Below are 13,851 nucleotides of genomic sequence, written 5' to 3' on the forward strand. Positions count from 1 at the left end.
TCTATTTCTCTAGAAATGAACCCCAATACTTTGTACTTTTTCTGGCCTTATCAACTTGTGTTGCTACTTTTTAGTGATTTATTTATCTGTATTCCCAGATCTCTCTGCTTCTCTGACCCATTTACAGTGAAACCTGTAAATTAGGGACACCTGAGGGACTTACATCAGGTTTCCTTTATTTGCAGGTGTCCCCATTTTCAAAATGGTCATTGTATGTACAGTAAATTATTTGGGACCATCAATGGTTGTCCCTTTTTTGGAGGTGTCCGTTTGTACAGGTTTCATTGTAGTTGCCTTCCAAGGAATAGTGGCCTCCTTATTCCTCCTACCAAAATGAATTATCTCACACTTCGCTATATTGAATTTTATTTGCCATTTATTTGCCCACTCTGAAAACCTCTGTCTTCCTGTATTTTGGTGCATTCCCAATTTAGTATCCTTTGCAAATGTCAATGCCATTTCTGAGTCCAAATCATTTCTGTATATGGTGAATAACAGTGGGTCCCAGCACGGATCCCTGTGGGACTTTACTTCCCACTTTCTGCCAATCTGAGAAATTTCCCTTGACTCCTACGTTATGTTTTCCGTTCTATAGCAATCTTTCAATCCATTCTGTTACCTGGCCCTTAACTCTACACGCTTTAACCTTTGTCATAAGTCTTTTATGCGAGACCTTATCGAAGGCCTTCTGAAAGTCCATATATATCACATCCACTGCATTGCCTTTGTCTACTCTTTCTGTTATTCATTCAAAAAATTCAATAAGGTTGGTGAAACATTAACTTCCTTTTTGAAATCTATGCTTTTTATTTATTGTATTCTCCATCCCTAGATTTTTTGTTATCTGATCTTTTAGCAAAGATTCTAGTATCTTTCCTATCACTGACATTAAGCTAACTGATCTATAGTTCCTTGGGTTTGTTCTCTCCATTTTTGAATATAGGAATTATGTTTGCTGTCCACCAGTCCTCTGGCATTATTTCTTTTTATATTGAATGTTTACATATGGATACAAATGCCTCTGCTATCTCCTCCCTAGTTTCTTTGAATATCCCTGCATGCAATCCATCTGGACCCGGGATTTGGTCCTCAAGTTTGGTTAATTTGTCCAGTATCTCCTTTCCTTTCTTTCTATCTTAAATATAGTAATATCCCTCTTGACCTTTTCTACCAATGTAATTTCCTCTGTTAGCCTCTTCAGTGAAAACTGAAGCAAAATACTATTCATATCTCTGCCATTTGAGTATCAGCTTCTGTTATCTTACTCATCCCTCAGTGGTTCTACCTTAATTCTCCTTTTGGTACTTAAGTGCCTATAGAATACTTTACTATTTATTTTTATATTCTTTGATATCTTCTCTTCATTTTTCCTAATTTCCTTTTAACCTCTTTCCTAAGCTCATCATATTCCCTTTTGTCAGCCTCTGTTTTGAATTGTTTCTCTTTGTCACAAAAAGAGAAGATGCTGGAAAAACTCAGCTAGTAATATCCACTTGAAATGTTAAGACCTCTGTTCACTCCACAAACACTACCCCACCTGCTGAGTTTTTCTGTTTTCTCGTTCAGGATTCCAGTAGCTGCAGTATTTTGCCTTATTTGTTTGTTTTGTTCCCTGTAACTCATTTAAAAGGCACTACCTTGACATGAATGACAAACAAATCCATTGATAAATTGCAGTAGTTTTCTTCAAGACTGAATCCTTCACCCAATGTTCTTAACTGTGCTGTGGAGGGACCCAGACGGTGATGGGGTAGAGTATCCTATGTGTGATGTGTTATTCAGAGTATTAGGTTACAAAATACCTGCATTCAAGCACTCTGAATTTTCCAGGAATATTGTCTATCCTGAATGTGAGACCTTTAGGCAATAGTGAGGGTGAACTGGCTCCCCCGAAAGGGCACAGGATTCTTCGGGATTCCCATGGGAAAAAGGGCACCTCTGATAATATTGCGCTATGGAACCATTCACGGGGGCACTTGGGAAATCTTCCGAATTCCCATCTTGCCAGTCCACTCCTGGGCGTTAATATACCCATGTGAATAGTATCCACCCAGAGTTCTTTCCCCAGCCCCACCCCTGTCTCATTGATCATGTCTGGATCCTCAGTCTGAGCACTGGAGGAGCCATATTTTTGCAGCCAGTGCTGGATTCACAGTCGATATTAACAGATCACATGTATGGAATGACCTGTACGTGTTTATCACTGGTTAGAATGACAAGCTTTGCACAAAGTACATGAGTCACAGTAAGTAAGGAAGAAAGAGGAAAAAAAAATGTAAGAGGCTTGTAAAAAGGGAATTAATTCAGAAGGAAGGTGGAGGACAAATGGCACATGTAGACTTCAGAAAACTGTATAAGATAGAACTGACAAGAGAATAGAGGAAATGGTCAAACGTAAAGTATCTGGATTGGATGACAGGTCAATGGGTAGTAAGTGACCACAGGCAACATATTGCATGGGAACAGAAAAGCAAATTGGAGAAATGGGAGACAGATACAATCACAGTGCTGTAGAAAGAGAGGCAGAGGAGACAGAGATACATAATACTGAAGCATTATGATAAAATTGGAAAGAGTGAAAATTAGAAAGATACAGGACAAAGCGGTTCATGAGATATAGGGATTGAGGTGGGTTTTCTGACAAATGGCATATTATCACCTGCCCTATGAGTATAATACAACGTAACATTCTGCTTTCCTTCATAACTGTTTCATTGAGCACACAGGATTCCAATTATAAGCTGACAATTGCATATGTTACATTTTATTTTTTTTAATTAAGTTTTCTTTTAAAACTCTTATCAGGAATTTCTTGCCAGACGATAATCCTAGTTAATGGCCACATTCATGGTCTGTGGTCTGTATTGCTTATAGAGCAGGATTTCACAATAATACAAATTACAAATAATGAGCAAGTTAAGACTGTAACAGATTTGCAGTAACCATCACTTTCAGCATTCTGTGCAGTGGGATCTTCAAATGCATTAATTTCAGATTCAAGTCAGAAACAAGACCACTTCATGTCTATGCTGATTGAAGAATAATGCCATTGGAATATCAATGGGTGTAAAGCAACTGCTCACATTTAAATAGATAGGAAATGCACAATTGTTGTGAATGTAAAGGTATCTTGTAAAACTCAGATGGAAATGTGTTAAAATGCATTTTGGATTCTTGCTCCAGCTTGTTAAAAATCCTCTTGAAGACACAACTGGAGCAGTCAAAGGGTTATCATCATTTTTCAGATAAAAATTTTACATTTGGTTAACTTGACAGCAATTTTGTTATCTGATACTACGCCAAAGATCAATGAATGGTCTAGTGGCACTCGTGTTAAACCTTAAAAGGAAATGTTTCTCCTTTTCACCAACAATCCAAGTCAAAAATTCCCAGTAGCTTGACCCATGCCAGTGTAAAGTTGTATTTGAAAAGAATATTGGACATTGGGATCAATTAATTAATGATCAATGTTGTTTAATAAAACTATTCTTATCAAACCATACAGTTTTATACATCAGTTGATTTGCCTTCCTAATTTCTGTCACCCCTGTTTTGTATTTTTTTTGATTTAGCAAAGAATAAACTTCATTAGGTTTTTTGTTCCTGTTCAATTCCTGTTTCCCACCTATTCTATTTTGATATTTTTCTTGGCTGTTCTTTTCAATTACTAAACACAACAAGCAGTGATTCTGCCCTTCACCAAGATGTCCGCTTCCCATTAAAGGAACTCCACCTCCACGAATGCGTTTGACAGCCCTTTCCTTGTTTACAAACAAGCAACATTACAACAACTGCATTGAAAGTCAACATTACATTGATTTGATGTAACGTAATCATGGCTAAAATGGCGTAGGCTCTTGTAGTCATTCTCCTTCTCTGAATGGGTTTGCCACGCACTTTAACATTGAGGACAGTGCCCCTTTGGAAATGAAGTGACCATTTCCCTTGTTATTCTGGAATCCATTGTCATAATTCCCAAGAGTATTGTTAAGATCCCACTATGAAAGAGTTTCATTCCAAAATTGTGCCATTTAATCAGGCTATTACTGAATAGCAAAGTTAGCTTAACGTCAGTGGTAGGAAAGATAATGGAATCTTTACTCAAAGATGTAATAGAAAAACATTTAGAAAATGAAAATATAGTGAGTGGTCAGCATGGATTTCAGAAGGGTAAGTCATGTTTGATCTACCTTATTGAATTCTTTGAAGAAGCAATAAAAAGTAGACAAGGGAAAAGTAGTAGTAATATATTTGGATTTTCAAAAGGCCTTCAACAAGGTACTGCAATGTAGACTCACAACTAAGGCCAGGGCATGTGGAGTCAGGGGACAGGTAGCAGAATGGACAGTAAGCTGGCTACAAAACAGAAAGGGGTAAACAGAAAGGGGTTAACAGAAAGGTGGGAAGTGGTGTCACACAGGGATTGGTGCTGGGACCACTGTTGTTCACAATTTACATCAATGATTTGGACTCGGGAATCAGAAATACAATTTCAAAATTTGCGGATGACACGAAATTGGGTGGTAAAGTTAATACAAAGGATGGACGCATTAACATGCAAGAAGACATTAATAAACTTGCAGAATGGGTGTGTAATTGGCAAATGAATTTTGATGGAGGTGGTGCATTTTGGCAGCAAGAATAAGGAGGCCTCATATTGCTTGGATAATAAGAATCTAAATGGGGTAGAGGAGCAAAGGGATCTCGTGATGCAGATACACAAATCAATCCTAAAAATGAGGTGCCAACCTGGTGAAGTTACAACTCAGGACGACATGCATGCTAAACAGCGGAAGCAACATGCTATAGACAGAGCTAAGCGATTCCACAGCCAACGGATCAGATCAAAGCTCTGCAGTCCTGCCACATCCAGTCGTGAATGGTGGTGGACAATTAAACAACTAACGGGAGGAGGAGGAGGCTCTGCATATGAGTGCAAAAGACTAGGCTGAAGGGTTTGCAACCATCTTCAGCCAGAAGTGCCGAGTGGATGATCCATCTCGGCCTCCTCCCGATATCCCCACCATCACAGAAGCCAGCCTTCAGCCAATTCGATTCACTCCACGTGATATCAAGAAACGGCTGAGTGCACTGGATACAGCAAAGGCTATGGGCCCCGACAACATCCCAGCTGTAGTGCTGAAGACTTGTGCTCCAGAACTAGCTGCGCCTCTAGCCAAGCTGTTCCAGTGCAGCTACAACACTGGCATCTACCCGACAATGTGGAAAATTGCCCAGGTATGTCCTGCCTACAAAAAGCAGGACAAATCCAATCCGGCCAATTACCGCCCAATCAGTCTACTCTCAATCATCAGCAAAGTGATGGAAGGTGTCGTCAACAGTGCTATCAAGCGGCACTTACTCATCAATAACCTGCTCACCGATGCTCAGTTTGGGTTCCGCCAGGACCACTCGGCTCCAGACCTCATTACAGCCTTGGTCCAAACATGGATAAAAGAGCTGAATTCCAGAGGTGAGGTGAGAGTGACTGCCCTTGACATCAAGGCAGCATTTCACCGAGTGTGGCACCAAGGAGCCCTAGTAAAATTGAAGTCCATGGGAATCAGGGGGAAAACTCTCCAGTGGCTGGAGTCATACCTAGCACAAAGGAAGATGGTAGTGGTTGTTGGATGCCAATCATCTCAGCCCCAGGACTTTGCTGCAGGAGTTCCTCAAGGCAGTGTCCTAGGCCCAACCATCTTCAGCTGCTTCATCAATGACCTTCCCTCCACCATAAGGTCAGAAATGGGGATGTTCGCTGATGACTGCACATTGTTCAGTTCCATTCGCAACCCCTCAAATAATGAAGCAGTCTGAGCCCGCATGCAGCAAGACCTGGATAACATCCAGGCTTGGGCTCATAAGTGGCAAGTAACATTCGCGCCAGATAAGTGCCAGGCAATGACCATCTCCAACAAGAGAATGTCTAACCACCTCCCCTTGACATTCAACGGCATTACCATCGCCGAATTCCCCCACCATCAACATCCTGGGGGTCACCATTGACCAGAAACTTAACTGGACCAGCCATATAAATACTGTGGCTACAAGAGCAGGTCAGAGGCTGGGTATTCTGTGGCGAGTGACTCACTTCCTGTCTCCCCAAAGCCTTTCCACCATCTACAAGGCACAAGTCAGGAGTGTGATGGAATACTCTCCACTTGCTTGGATGAGTGCAGCTCCAACAACACTTAAGACGTTCAACACCATCCAAGATAAAGCAGCCCGCTTGATTGGCACCCCATCCGCCACCCTAAACGTTCACTCCCTTCACCACCGGCGCACTGTGGCTGCAGTGTGTACCATCTACAGGATGCACTGCAGCAACTCGCCAAGGCTTCTTCGACAGCACCTCCCAAACCCGCGACCTCTACCACCTAGAAGGACAAGAGCAGCAGGCACATGGAAACAACACCACCTGCACGTTCCCCTCCAAGTCACACACCATCCCGACTTGGAAATATATCGCCGTTCCTTCATCGTCACTGGGTCAAAATCCTGGAACTCCCTTCCTAACAGCACTGTGGGAGAACCGTCACCACGTGGACTGCAGCGGTTCAAGAAGGCGGCTCACCACCATCTTCTCAAGGGCAATTAGGGATGGGCAATAAATGCCGGCCTCGCCAGCGACGCCCACATCCCATGAACGAATAAAAAAAAAGTAGCGACGAAGGTTAATAAGGCCATAAAAAAGACAAACCAAGCACTGGGTTCATTTCTAGTGGGATAGAATTGAAAAGCAGGGAAGTTATGTTAAACTTATATAGAACCTTAGTTAGATCACACTTGGAGTACTGTGCACAGTTCTGGTTTCCGTATTAAAAAAAGGATAAAGAGGCATTGGAGAAGGTGATACCAAAACTGAGAGGATATACTTATCAGGAAAGACTAAACAGGCTAGGGCTCTTTTCTATAGAAAAGAGAAGGCTGATAGAGGTCTTTAAGATAATGAAAGGGTTTGATGGTGTAGATGTAGAGAAAATGTTTCCACTTGTGGGGGAGTCCAAAACTAGAGGTCATCAATATAAAATAGTCGTTAATAAATCCAATAGGGAATTCAGGATAAACTTCTTTACCCAAAGTGCGGTAAGCACGTGGAACACGCTACTGCAAGGAGTAGTTGAGGCAAATAGCATAGGTGCATTTAAGGGGAAGCTAGATAAGCAGTAGAAGGAGTAGAGAGGGAGTAGGCTTGTTTGGAGCATAAATGCCGACATGGACCAGTTGGGTCGAGTGGTCTGTTTCTGTGCTGCAGACTCAATATAATGAACAGGCTTCTTTATAGCTAGTTAGAACCCTATGTGACTGTTTGGCAACAGGCGTTTACAAGTAAGAAAATCCTGAGCATTAATAAGTGCATCCGAACACTTTCACCCTTGATATGTGCCTGAGGCAACAATTCAGGGCAATTTGATTTGGATTACAAACCGCAGGGAAGGGCTTAGGGTAACAACATAGTTCTCTCTTTTCAATGATGCCTTTGATCTCCCCTACCCCCTCAGTTCTTATTTAATGTCCAACTTTTTGCTCCCTCTCTCCCCACTCCACTTTGTAAAGCACTAGAGCTAGTGGTAATAACTGGATTGAAGTGGTTGCTATGTATTCAGTATCATTGGTTTGTGGGATCATAAAGCATCACTTCACTTTAGATAGCTGCATATATGCACAAAGCCTATTGTTGCCTGAAGGCCAATTGCCCAAAAGATTATGCGCTTATACCTAAATTCAATCACTCTCCTTGGGTTTTGTTTGGTTCTAATGCTGTAATCTATTGTTACTTATTATCCTTACCGTATTTACTTTATGCATCTCATCACGTCTGGAGAATTGACACAATGACAGCAGCAATGAATGATGATCTGGCATTTGAATGCGAACATGAGTAAGTATGTTGCAGTTACTTTTATGATTAAGAAACTCTACTTTATTAAATTTTTGCTGTATTCTCAATGGGTTTTAAGTGGGTAAAGTAACATTTCAGCACCACACATCAAGGTCTGATAAATGTAGTTAGAATGATTGATTGAAAGTAGAGCAAATGTAATCTCATTGTGGACATAGCTAACTAACACTGGGTTAAAAAAAAATTTGCTGACCAAAGGTTCACAGTTGTATCACTGCCTCTAAATGTGCAATTCTCGTCTACAAAATAGTTTTTTATGCCTTTCTAGGTCCCATAATGGTAAATCATTAATTTCACACAAATGGGTTTAGTTGCTGATTGACCTTCTGAAGATGAAATAAAAGGATTGTGTCTCAGAAAAAAAAACATTTTTCTCTTGCGCATCCCCCAGCCCCTTTGCTGCACCTTTGGTGGCTGTATCTTCAACCGTCTGGGTCCTAAGCTCTGGAATTTATATAGCACCATTAACGTAGTAAAATGTTCCAAGGATGCAATGAGACTATTGGCGGAGTCGTATATATTAGGATAGTCTTCCATGCATCGGTATCGGTGTTTTGTGAGCAATCATGCTAGCTTGTCTGAGGGCACAGTTGGGTTGCTGTTAATGTTGCATCTGGAGCATGTGAACACTTTACTCCTGCCTTCCCCCCTTGCGTCAGTCTGTTCCTCCCTCTATAGGAAAGTATTGGGCAGTTTAAGGTGGGGAATCTCATTTTGTTGACTCCCAGAATGTGGATCCAAAGTGCTTGGTATTTTTTCAGTCTTAACCAAATGCTGCGACTGACATCTATCCTATGAATGCTTCAACCAGGTATTAATCATCCTCGGTAATAACACAATGTTTTGAGGGTAATAGCTTAACAAAATATTCGTAGTTATAGAAGAAATGTTGGTGTGATTTAGATTTTACAGGATAGTAACCATGAATATTCAAATATCAGGTGTTTTTATTGAAGCAGGAGACCATTTGACATCTGTCTTTTTATAAATTAAATTCCAATGTGCCAGTAGATGCATTTCTTCTTTGGACATTTCCAAAATTATTTGTCATTGATTTTATTTCCTTCTGAAAGTGCTGAGAAAACATCAATAAAGGAAACAATGGAGAAATTAGGACAACCAGTGCTTGGTCCATTCAAGAACAAGGAAGAGCCGAAGTCGATGGGGAAATCTGACATGTTAGCTCTTAATTCACTACTCCGCTTCAGTGTTGGTGCTGAGAGGCCACAGTCAAAGAGCAGTACACGGTTTGGAAAGCTGAGCCACCACTCCTTTTTCTCAAGGCACAACCCTCACCCTCATCGAGTAACACATATCAATGGTAAGACCTAATAGTAAACATTTAGCTTGCTTTCCTTGACATGGTAGATAAGGATGATGAAGGCCATTTGGCCCATCCTAATGCATTTATCCAGAAAGAATTTGCAGTCATCCATCAAGGCATAAAATGTTTCTTAAATGATTTCAGAATTTTTGCTTCCTCTATGGTACATGGAAGTTTGTTCCTTGTTGATCACTGCTTCCTGACATCAGTCCTAAATTTGCCTTTCAACTTGAAAGTGTGCCCCCTTATCCTACTGTGTGTTCAATTCTGAAGTAGTATTCCAGACTTTTCTATATGGTTTATTATCTATTTTAAAACTTCACCAATGCATAGACTTTGTCAGTGACATATCAGATATCTATCATACGTCAGACATCACACAGTGTCCAATGCAAATTTCTGTCACTCTTACATTTTTGGGTCTTATGTTAGATATTCAACTCTGATTCAGTGTCATTGAGCATTTCTGTAAGTGGAACTTATGTCCCATATAAATTGTAGTGGGCCATATGTGCCCAATATCTAGGTCGGCAACAGTAAGACCCAGAGATCAAACTGAGAACCTTTAAGACTGTACAATGGCTTACTGGAGTGTATTGTGTTGCTCCTTGTCTTCAGTAGTTATACTGAATACTCACTCTATCAGTTCGAAACTCAGGCTATAAACCAACAGACAATTTATTAAAATAAAGCAGATAGATGAACAGCTAGTTACAAACTTTGTTAAGCTTCATGATATATCAAAACAACAAAGGCTCTTCTCCACAAACTATCTTTTTACATACATTAAACAATGAAAACAAATGATCACTTCTTTTGTGGCAGAACGCTACCATGGAGTCATTGACAACACAAGAACCACGGCTGGCTGAAGACTGTAGATTCACTTCTGAGGCAAATCAATTCCAAACGTATGGAGTATGAAGCTACAGCTTCCATTATTGGGATGAACCAGAATCCATAAGGATAGAGTTAAGAAATAGGAAGGGAAATCGTACAATTGTTGGTGTGCAACACAGGTCAACAAACGGTGGAGATGAGGTAGATGTGTGGGCAGTTCATAAAGAGAAATAAGAACAACAGGGAAATAATGTTGGGTGATTTTAGCTATCACAAGATAGAGTGGAATAAAGATAATGCATGTAGTCAAAGTGGGAAATGCATCCAGGAATCCATCCTAGATCAGTAATTGTCTAGTCCAACAAGGAAAGAGCAATTACTTGCTTAGTTTTGGGAAATAAAATGAGGCAAATAACAGATGTAACAGCAGGAGAATAATTGGGAACTAGCAACCACAAAATAGTTAGGTTCCATGAAAGAACAAAAGAGGATTATGAGGAGTCAAAGATAAGGATGCTAGACTGGAAAAGGAAAAGTTCAGCAAGATAAAAAGGGATTTGGCCCAAATTGACTGGGCATAAAAGTTAGCAAACAGGTCAAAAGATCAACAGTGGAAAATCTTTCATGGATAGCTTACAAAATAAATATATTTCTTAAAAGAGAAAAGGGGGTGCATCAAAGTATAGAGTTGTGTGGATAAATAGAGAGATTAAAATCAAACTAAAACTTAAAATAGAGGCATATTATAAAGTTAGGGTTAACAATACTACGGATAAGCAGAATATAGAAAATGTAGTGGGGAGGTGAGAAGGGAGATTAGAAGAGCTAAAAGGGGATATAAAAAAAGACTAGCCGATAATATAATAGGAAATAATAAGGGCTAAAGAGTTGGGATAAAAGGGTCATTTTCAAAATGGCAGTCTGTAACTAGTGGGGTGCCGCAGGAATCAGTGCTGGGGCCTCAACTATTTACAATACATATCAATAACTTGGATGAAGGAACAGAGTGTCTTGTGGCCAAATTTGCTGATGATACAAAGATAGGTGGAAAGGCAAGTTGCGACGAGGACACAGTGTCTGCAAAGGGATATTTACAGGTTAAGCGAATGGGCAAAAATTTGGCAGATGGAATATAATGTGGGAAAATGTGAAGTCATCCACTTTGGGAGGAAAAATAAAAAAGCAAAATATTATTTGAATGAAGAAATACTACAAAATGCTGCGGTACGGAGGGATCTGGGTGTCCTCGTAAATGAAACACAAAAAGTCAACATACGGGTGCAGCAGGTAATCCGGAAGGCAAACGGAATATTGGCCTTTATTTCTAGGGGGATGGAGTATAAAAGCAGGGCAGTCATGCTACAACTGTACAGGGTGCTGGTGAGACCACACCTGGAGTACTGCATACAGTTCTGGTGCCCTTATTTAAGGAAGGACATACTTGCACTGGAGGCAGTTCAGAGAAGGTTCACTGGGTTGATTCCGAGTATGGAAGGGTTGCCTTATGAGGAAAGATTGAACAAGTTAGGTCTATACTCATTGGAGTTTAGAAGAATGAGAGGAGATCTTCTTGAAACATACAAGATTCTGAGGGGACTCGATAGGGTAGATGCTGAGAAGATGTTACCCCTCATGGGGGAATCTAAAACTAGGGGGCATAGTCTCAGAATAAGGGGTCGCCCGTTTAAGATGGAAATGAGGAGGAATTTCTTCTCCTAGAGGGTCGTGAATCTTTGGAATTCTTTACCCCAAAAAGCTGTGGAGGCTGAGTCATTGAATACATTCAAGGCTGAGTTAGACAATTTTTTGATCAGCAAGGGAGTCAAAGGATATGGGGAAAGGGTGGGAAAGTGGAGTTGAGGTAAAAATCAGATCAGCCATGATCTCATTAAATGGCGGAGCAGGCTCGAGGGGCTGAATGGCGTACTCCTGCTCCTATTTCTTATGGTCTTATGGCTTTTCTAAGCATATAAAAAGTAAAGAATCGTTAAAGAAGGGGCAGGACCGTTTGAGCATGAAAGAGGGAATCTAATTGTGGAGAATGAAGGTTTGGTGGTGATATTAAATATTTTGCATTGCTATTTTACAAATGGTGGAAATAGAGGAGAATATGGACCAATTGATCGAACTAACTATAGAAAAGGTTAAAAGGTTCTGATAAGATTGAGAAGTGAAGGTCGAAAACTCAATGGGTCCTGATGGCCGCACCCTAGGCTGTTGAAAGAAGTCAAAGAGGAAATAGAGGAAATTTTTCAATTCTCCTTAAATATGCAAATGAGCTATGGGACTAGAGGATGGCTGATGTAAGACCCTTGTTCAAGGTGGGAGAGAAGGACAAATCGGGTAACTTTAGACCAGCTAGTCAAACAGAAGTTGTGGGAAAACTCTTAGATTCCATAATTTGAGGTAAAATTAATGAGCATTTAGAAATGCATGGATTTTTACAGAAAATAAAGATTGAGGGTAAATGGATGTTGCTTGGTCTGGAGAAAGAGCTCCAGAGGTCATTGCTGAGTCCACATTTCTTTTTGGCATAAGTAGATGATTTGGACTCGGGCATAGGGAACGCAATCTTGAAAGTTTCCAAGTGCACAAAAGTAGAAGGTTTCGCAAACAATGAGGAATGTAAAAGACTTTTACTAGGTTTGGGAGGAGGGGAGTGTAAGAGAATGACAAACACTCAGTAAGGAGTTGCCCACCTGTTTCACCGTCTCCTGGCATCTCTCTCAAGTTTCGTTCTTGCAGCTCTATAGCCTTTTCTTCAAACAGGGTCACTTCCTGGACTAAAGCAGGTCCTCTTCCAGTAACGGTGGCCTGCCTTCTGTTAATAGCCTGCGGAGACATGTAAGATTATCATTAGGAACCACAGTGTTAGGACACCCTAAAATTGAACCTTCTCCCTATGCATGAAGAGGGAGTTGCAGTGAAGTTGCTGCTTTTGGTCTCCTTACATAAGGAAGCATATACTTGGCTTAGATTGATTCCTGGGATGAGAGGATTGTCCCATGAGGAGAGATTGAGTAAAATGGGCCTATATTCTCTGGATTTTAGAAGAATGAGAGGGGACCTCATCAAAACGTATAAAACTTTTAGAGGGCTTGACACAGTAAATGCTGAGAGGCTGTTTCCCCTGGCTGGAGAGTCTAGAACTAGGGGGCATAGTCTCAGGATAAGGGGTCGGCCATTTAGTTCTGAGATGAGGAGGAATTTCTTCACTCAGAGGGTGGTGAATTCTCTACCCCAGAGGGCTGTGGGTGCTCAGTCGTTAAATATATTCAAGGCTGAGATCGATAGATTTTTGGCCACTAAGAGAATCAAGGTATATGGGGATTGGGTGGGAAAGTGGAGTTGAGGTGGAAGATCAGCCATGATCTTACTGAATGCTCCTATTTCATATGTTCTTATGCTTTAATGTTCTTTCATATATCGGATCCTTCTATGTAATTGTTTCAAATGCAAATAGATTGTGACCAGGGAGATATTGCTAAGTGGGAATTAGTCTTTGCAGCCTTACATTTTGTAATTTGAACAAGAACGTAGCATTGTGAAAGGGTACACTAGGTTGTTGACAAGGGGCTCACAAACAGCTTTATATATATATATCAAGGCTCGCACTTTCCCCCTCTTGGTAAGGTCACTAAATTTCTTTTGACATTGCATCCACATCCTTTGGTCAGTGCTTCTGGAGTTGATGGCTTCAACCACCTTGCTCTGCACGCCACCGCCTTGAGTACCTTCCTTCCACGCAAGGGAAACTGGGCATTCCTCCTTTGCTCTGTCCTTT

The 13,851-nt window shown here is 40.8% G+C and overlaps 1 protein-coding gene across 1 annotated transcript in view; it reads left to right on the plus strand.

Moving 5' to 3' along the window:
- LOC137303980 (protein TBATA-like) overlaps window positions 1-13,851 on the plus strand; it is a 40,385-nt gene that overhangs the window by 1,324 nt on the left and 25,210 nt on the right. The window contains exons 2-3 of the mRNA XM_067972374.1: window positions 7,826-7,882; window positions 8,977-9,224. Of these exons, the coding sequence (XP_067828475.1) occupies window positions 7,836-7,882; window positions 8,977-9,224 (295 nt within the window). The 5' untranslated portion in view covers window positions 7,826-7,835. The remainder of the gene's footprint in view (window positions 1-7,825; window positions 7,883-8,976; window positions 9,225-13,851) is intronic.

The sequence above is a fragment of the Heptranchias perlo genome, chromosome 36, assembly GCF_035084215.1.
Source record: "Heptranchias perlo isolate sHepPer1 chromosome 36, sHepPer1.hap1, whole genome shotgun sequence".
Taxonomy (NCBI): Eukaryota; Metazoa; Chordata; class Chondrichthyes; order Hexanchiformes; family Hexanchidae; genus Heptranchias; species Heptranchias perlo.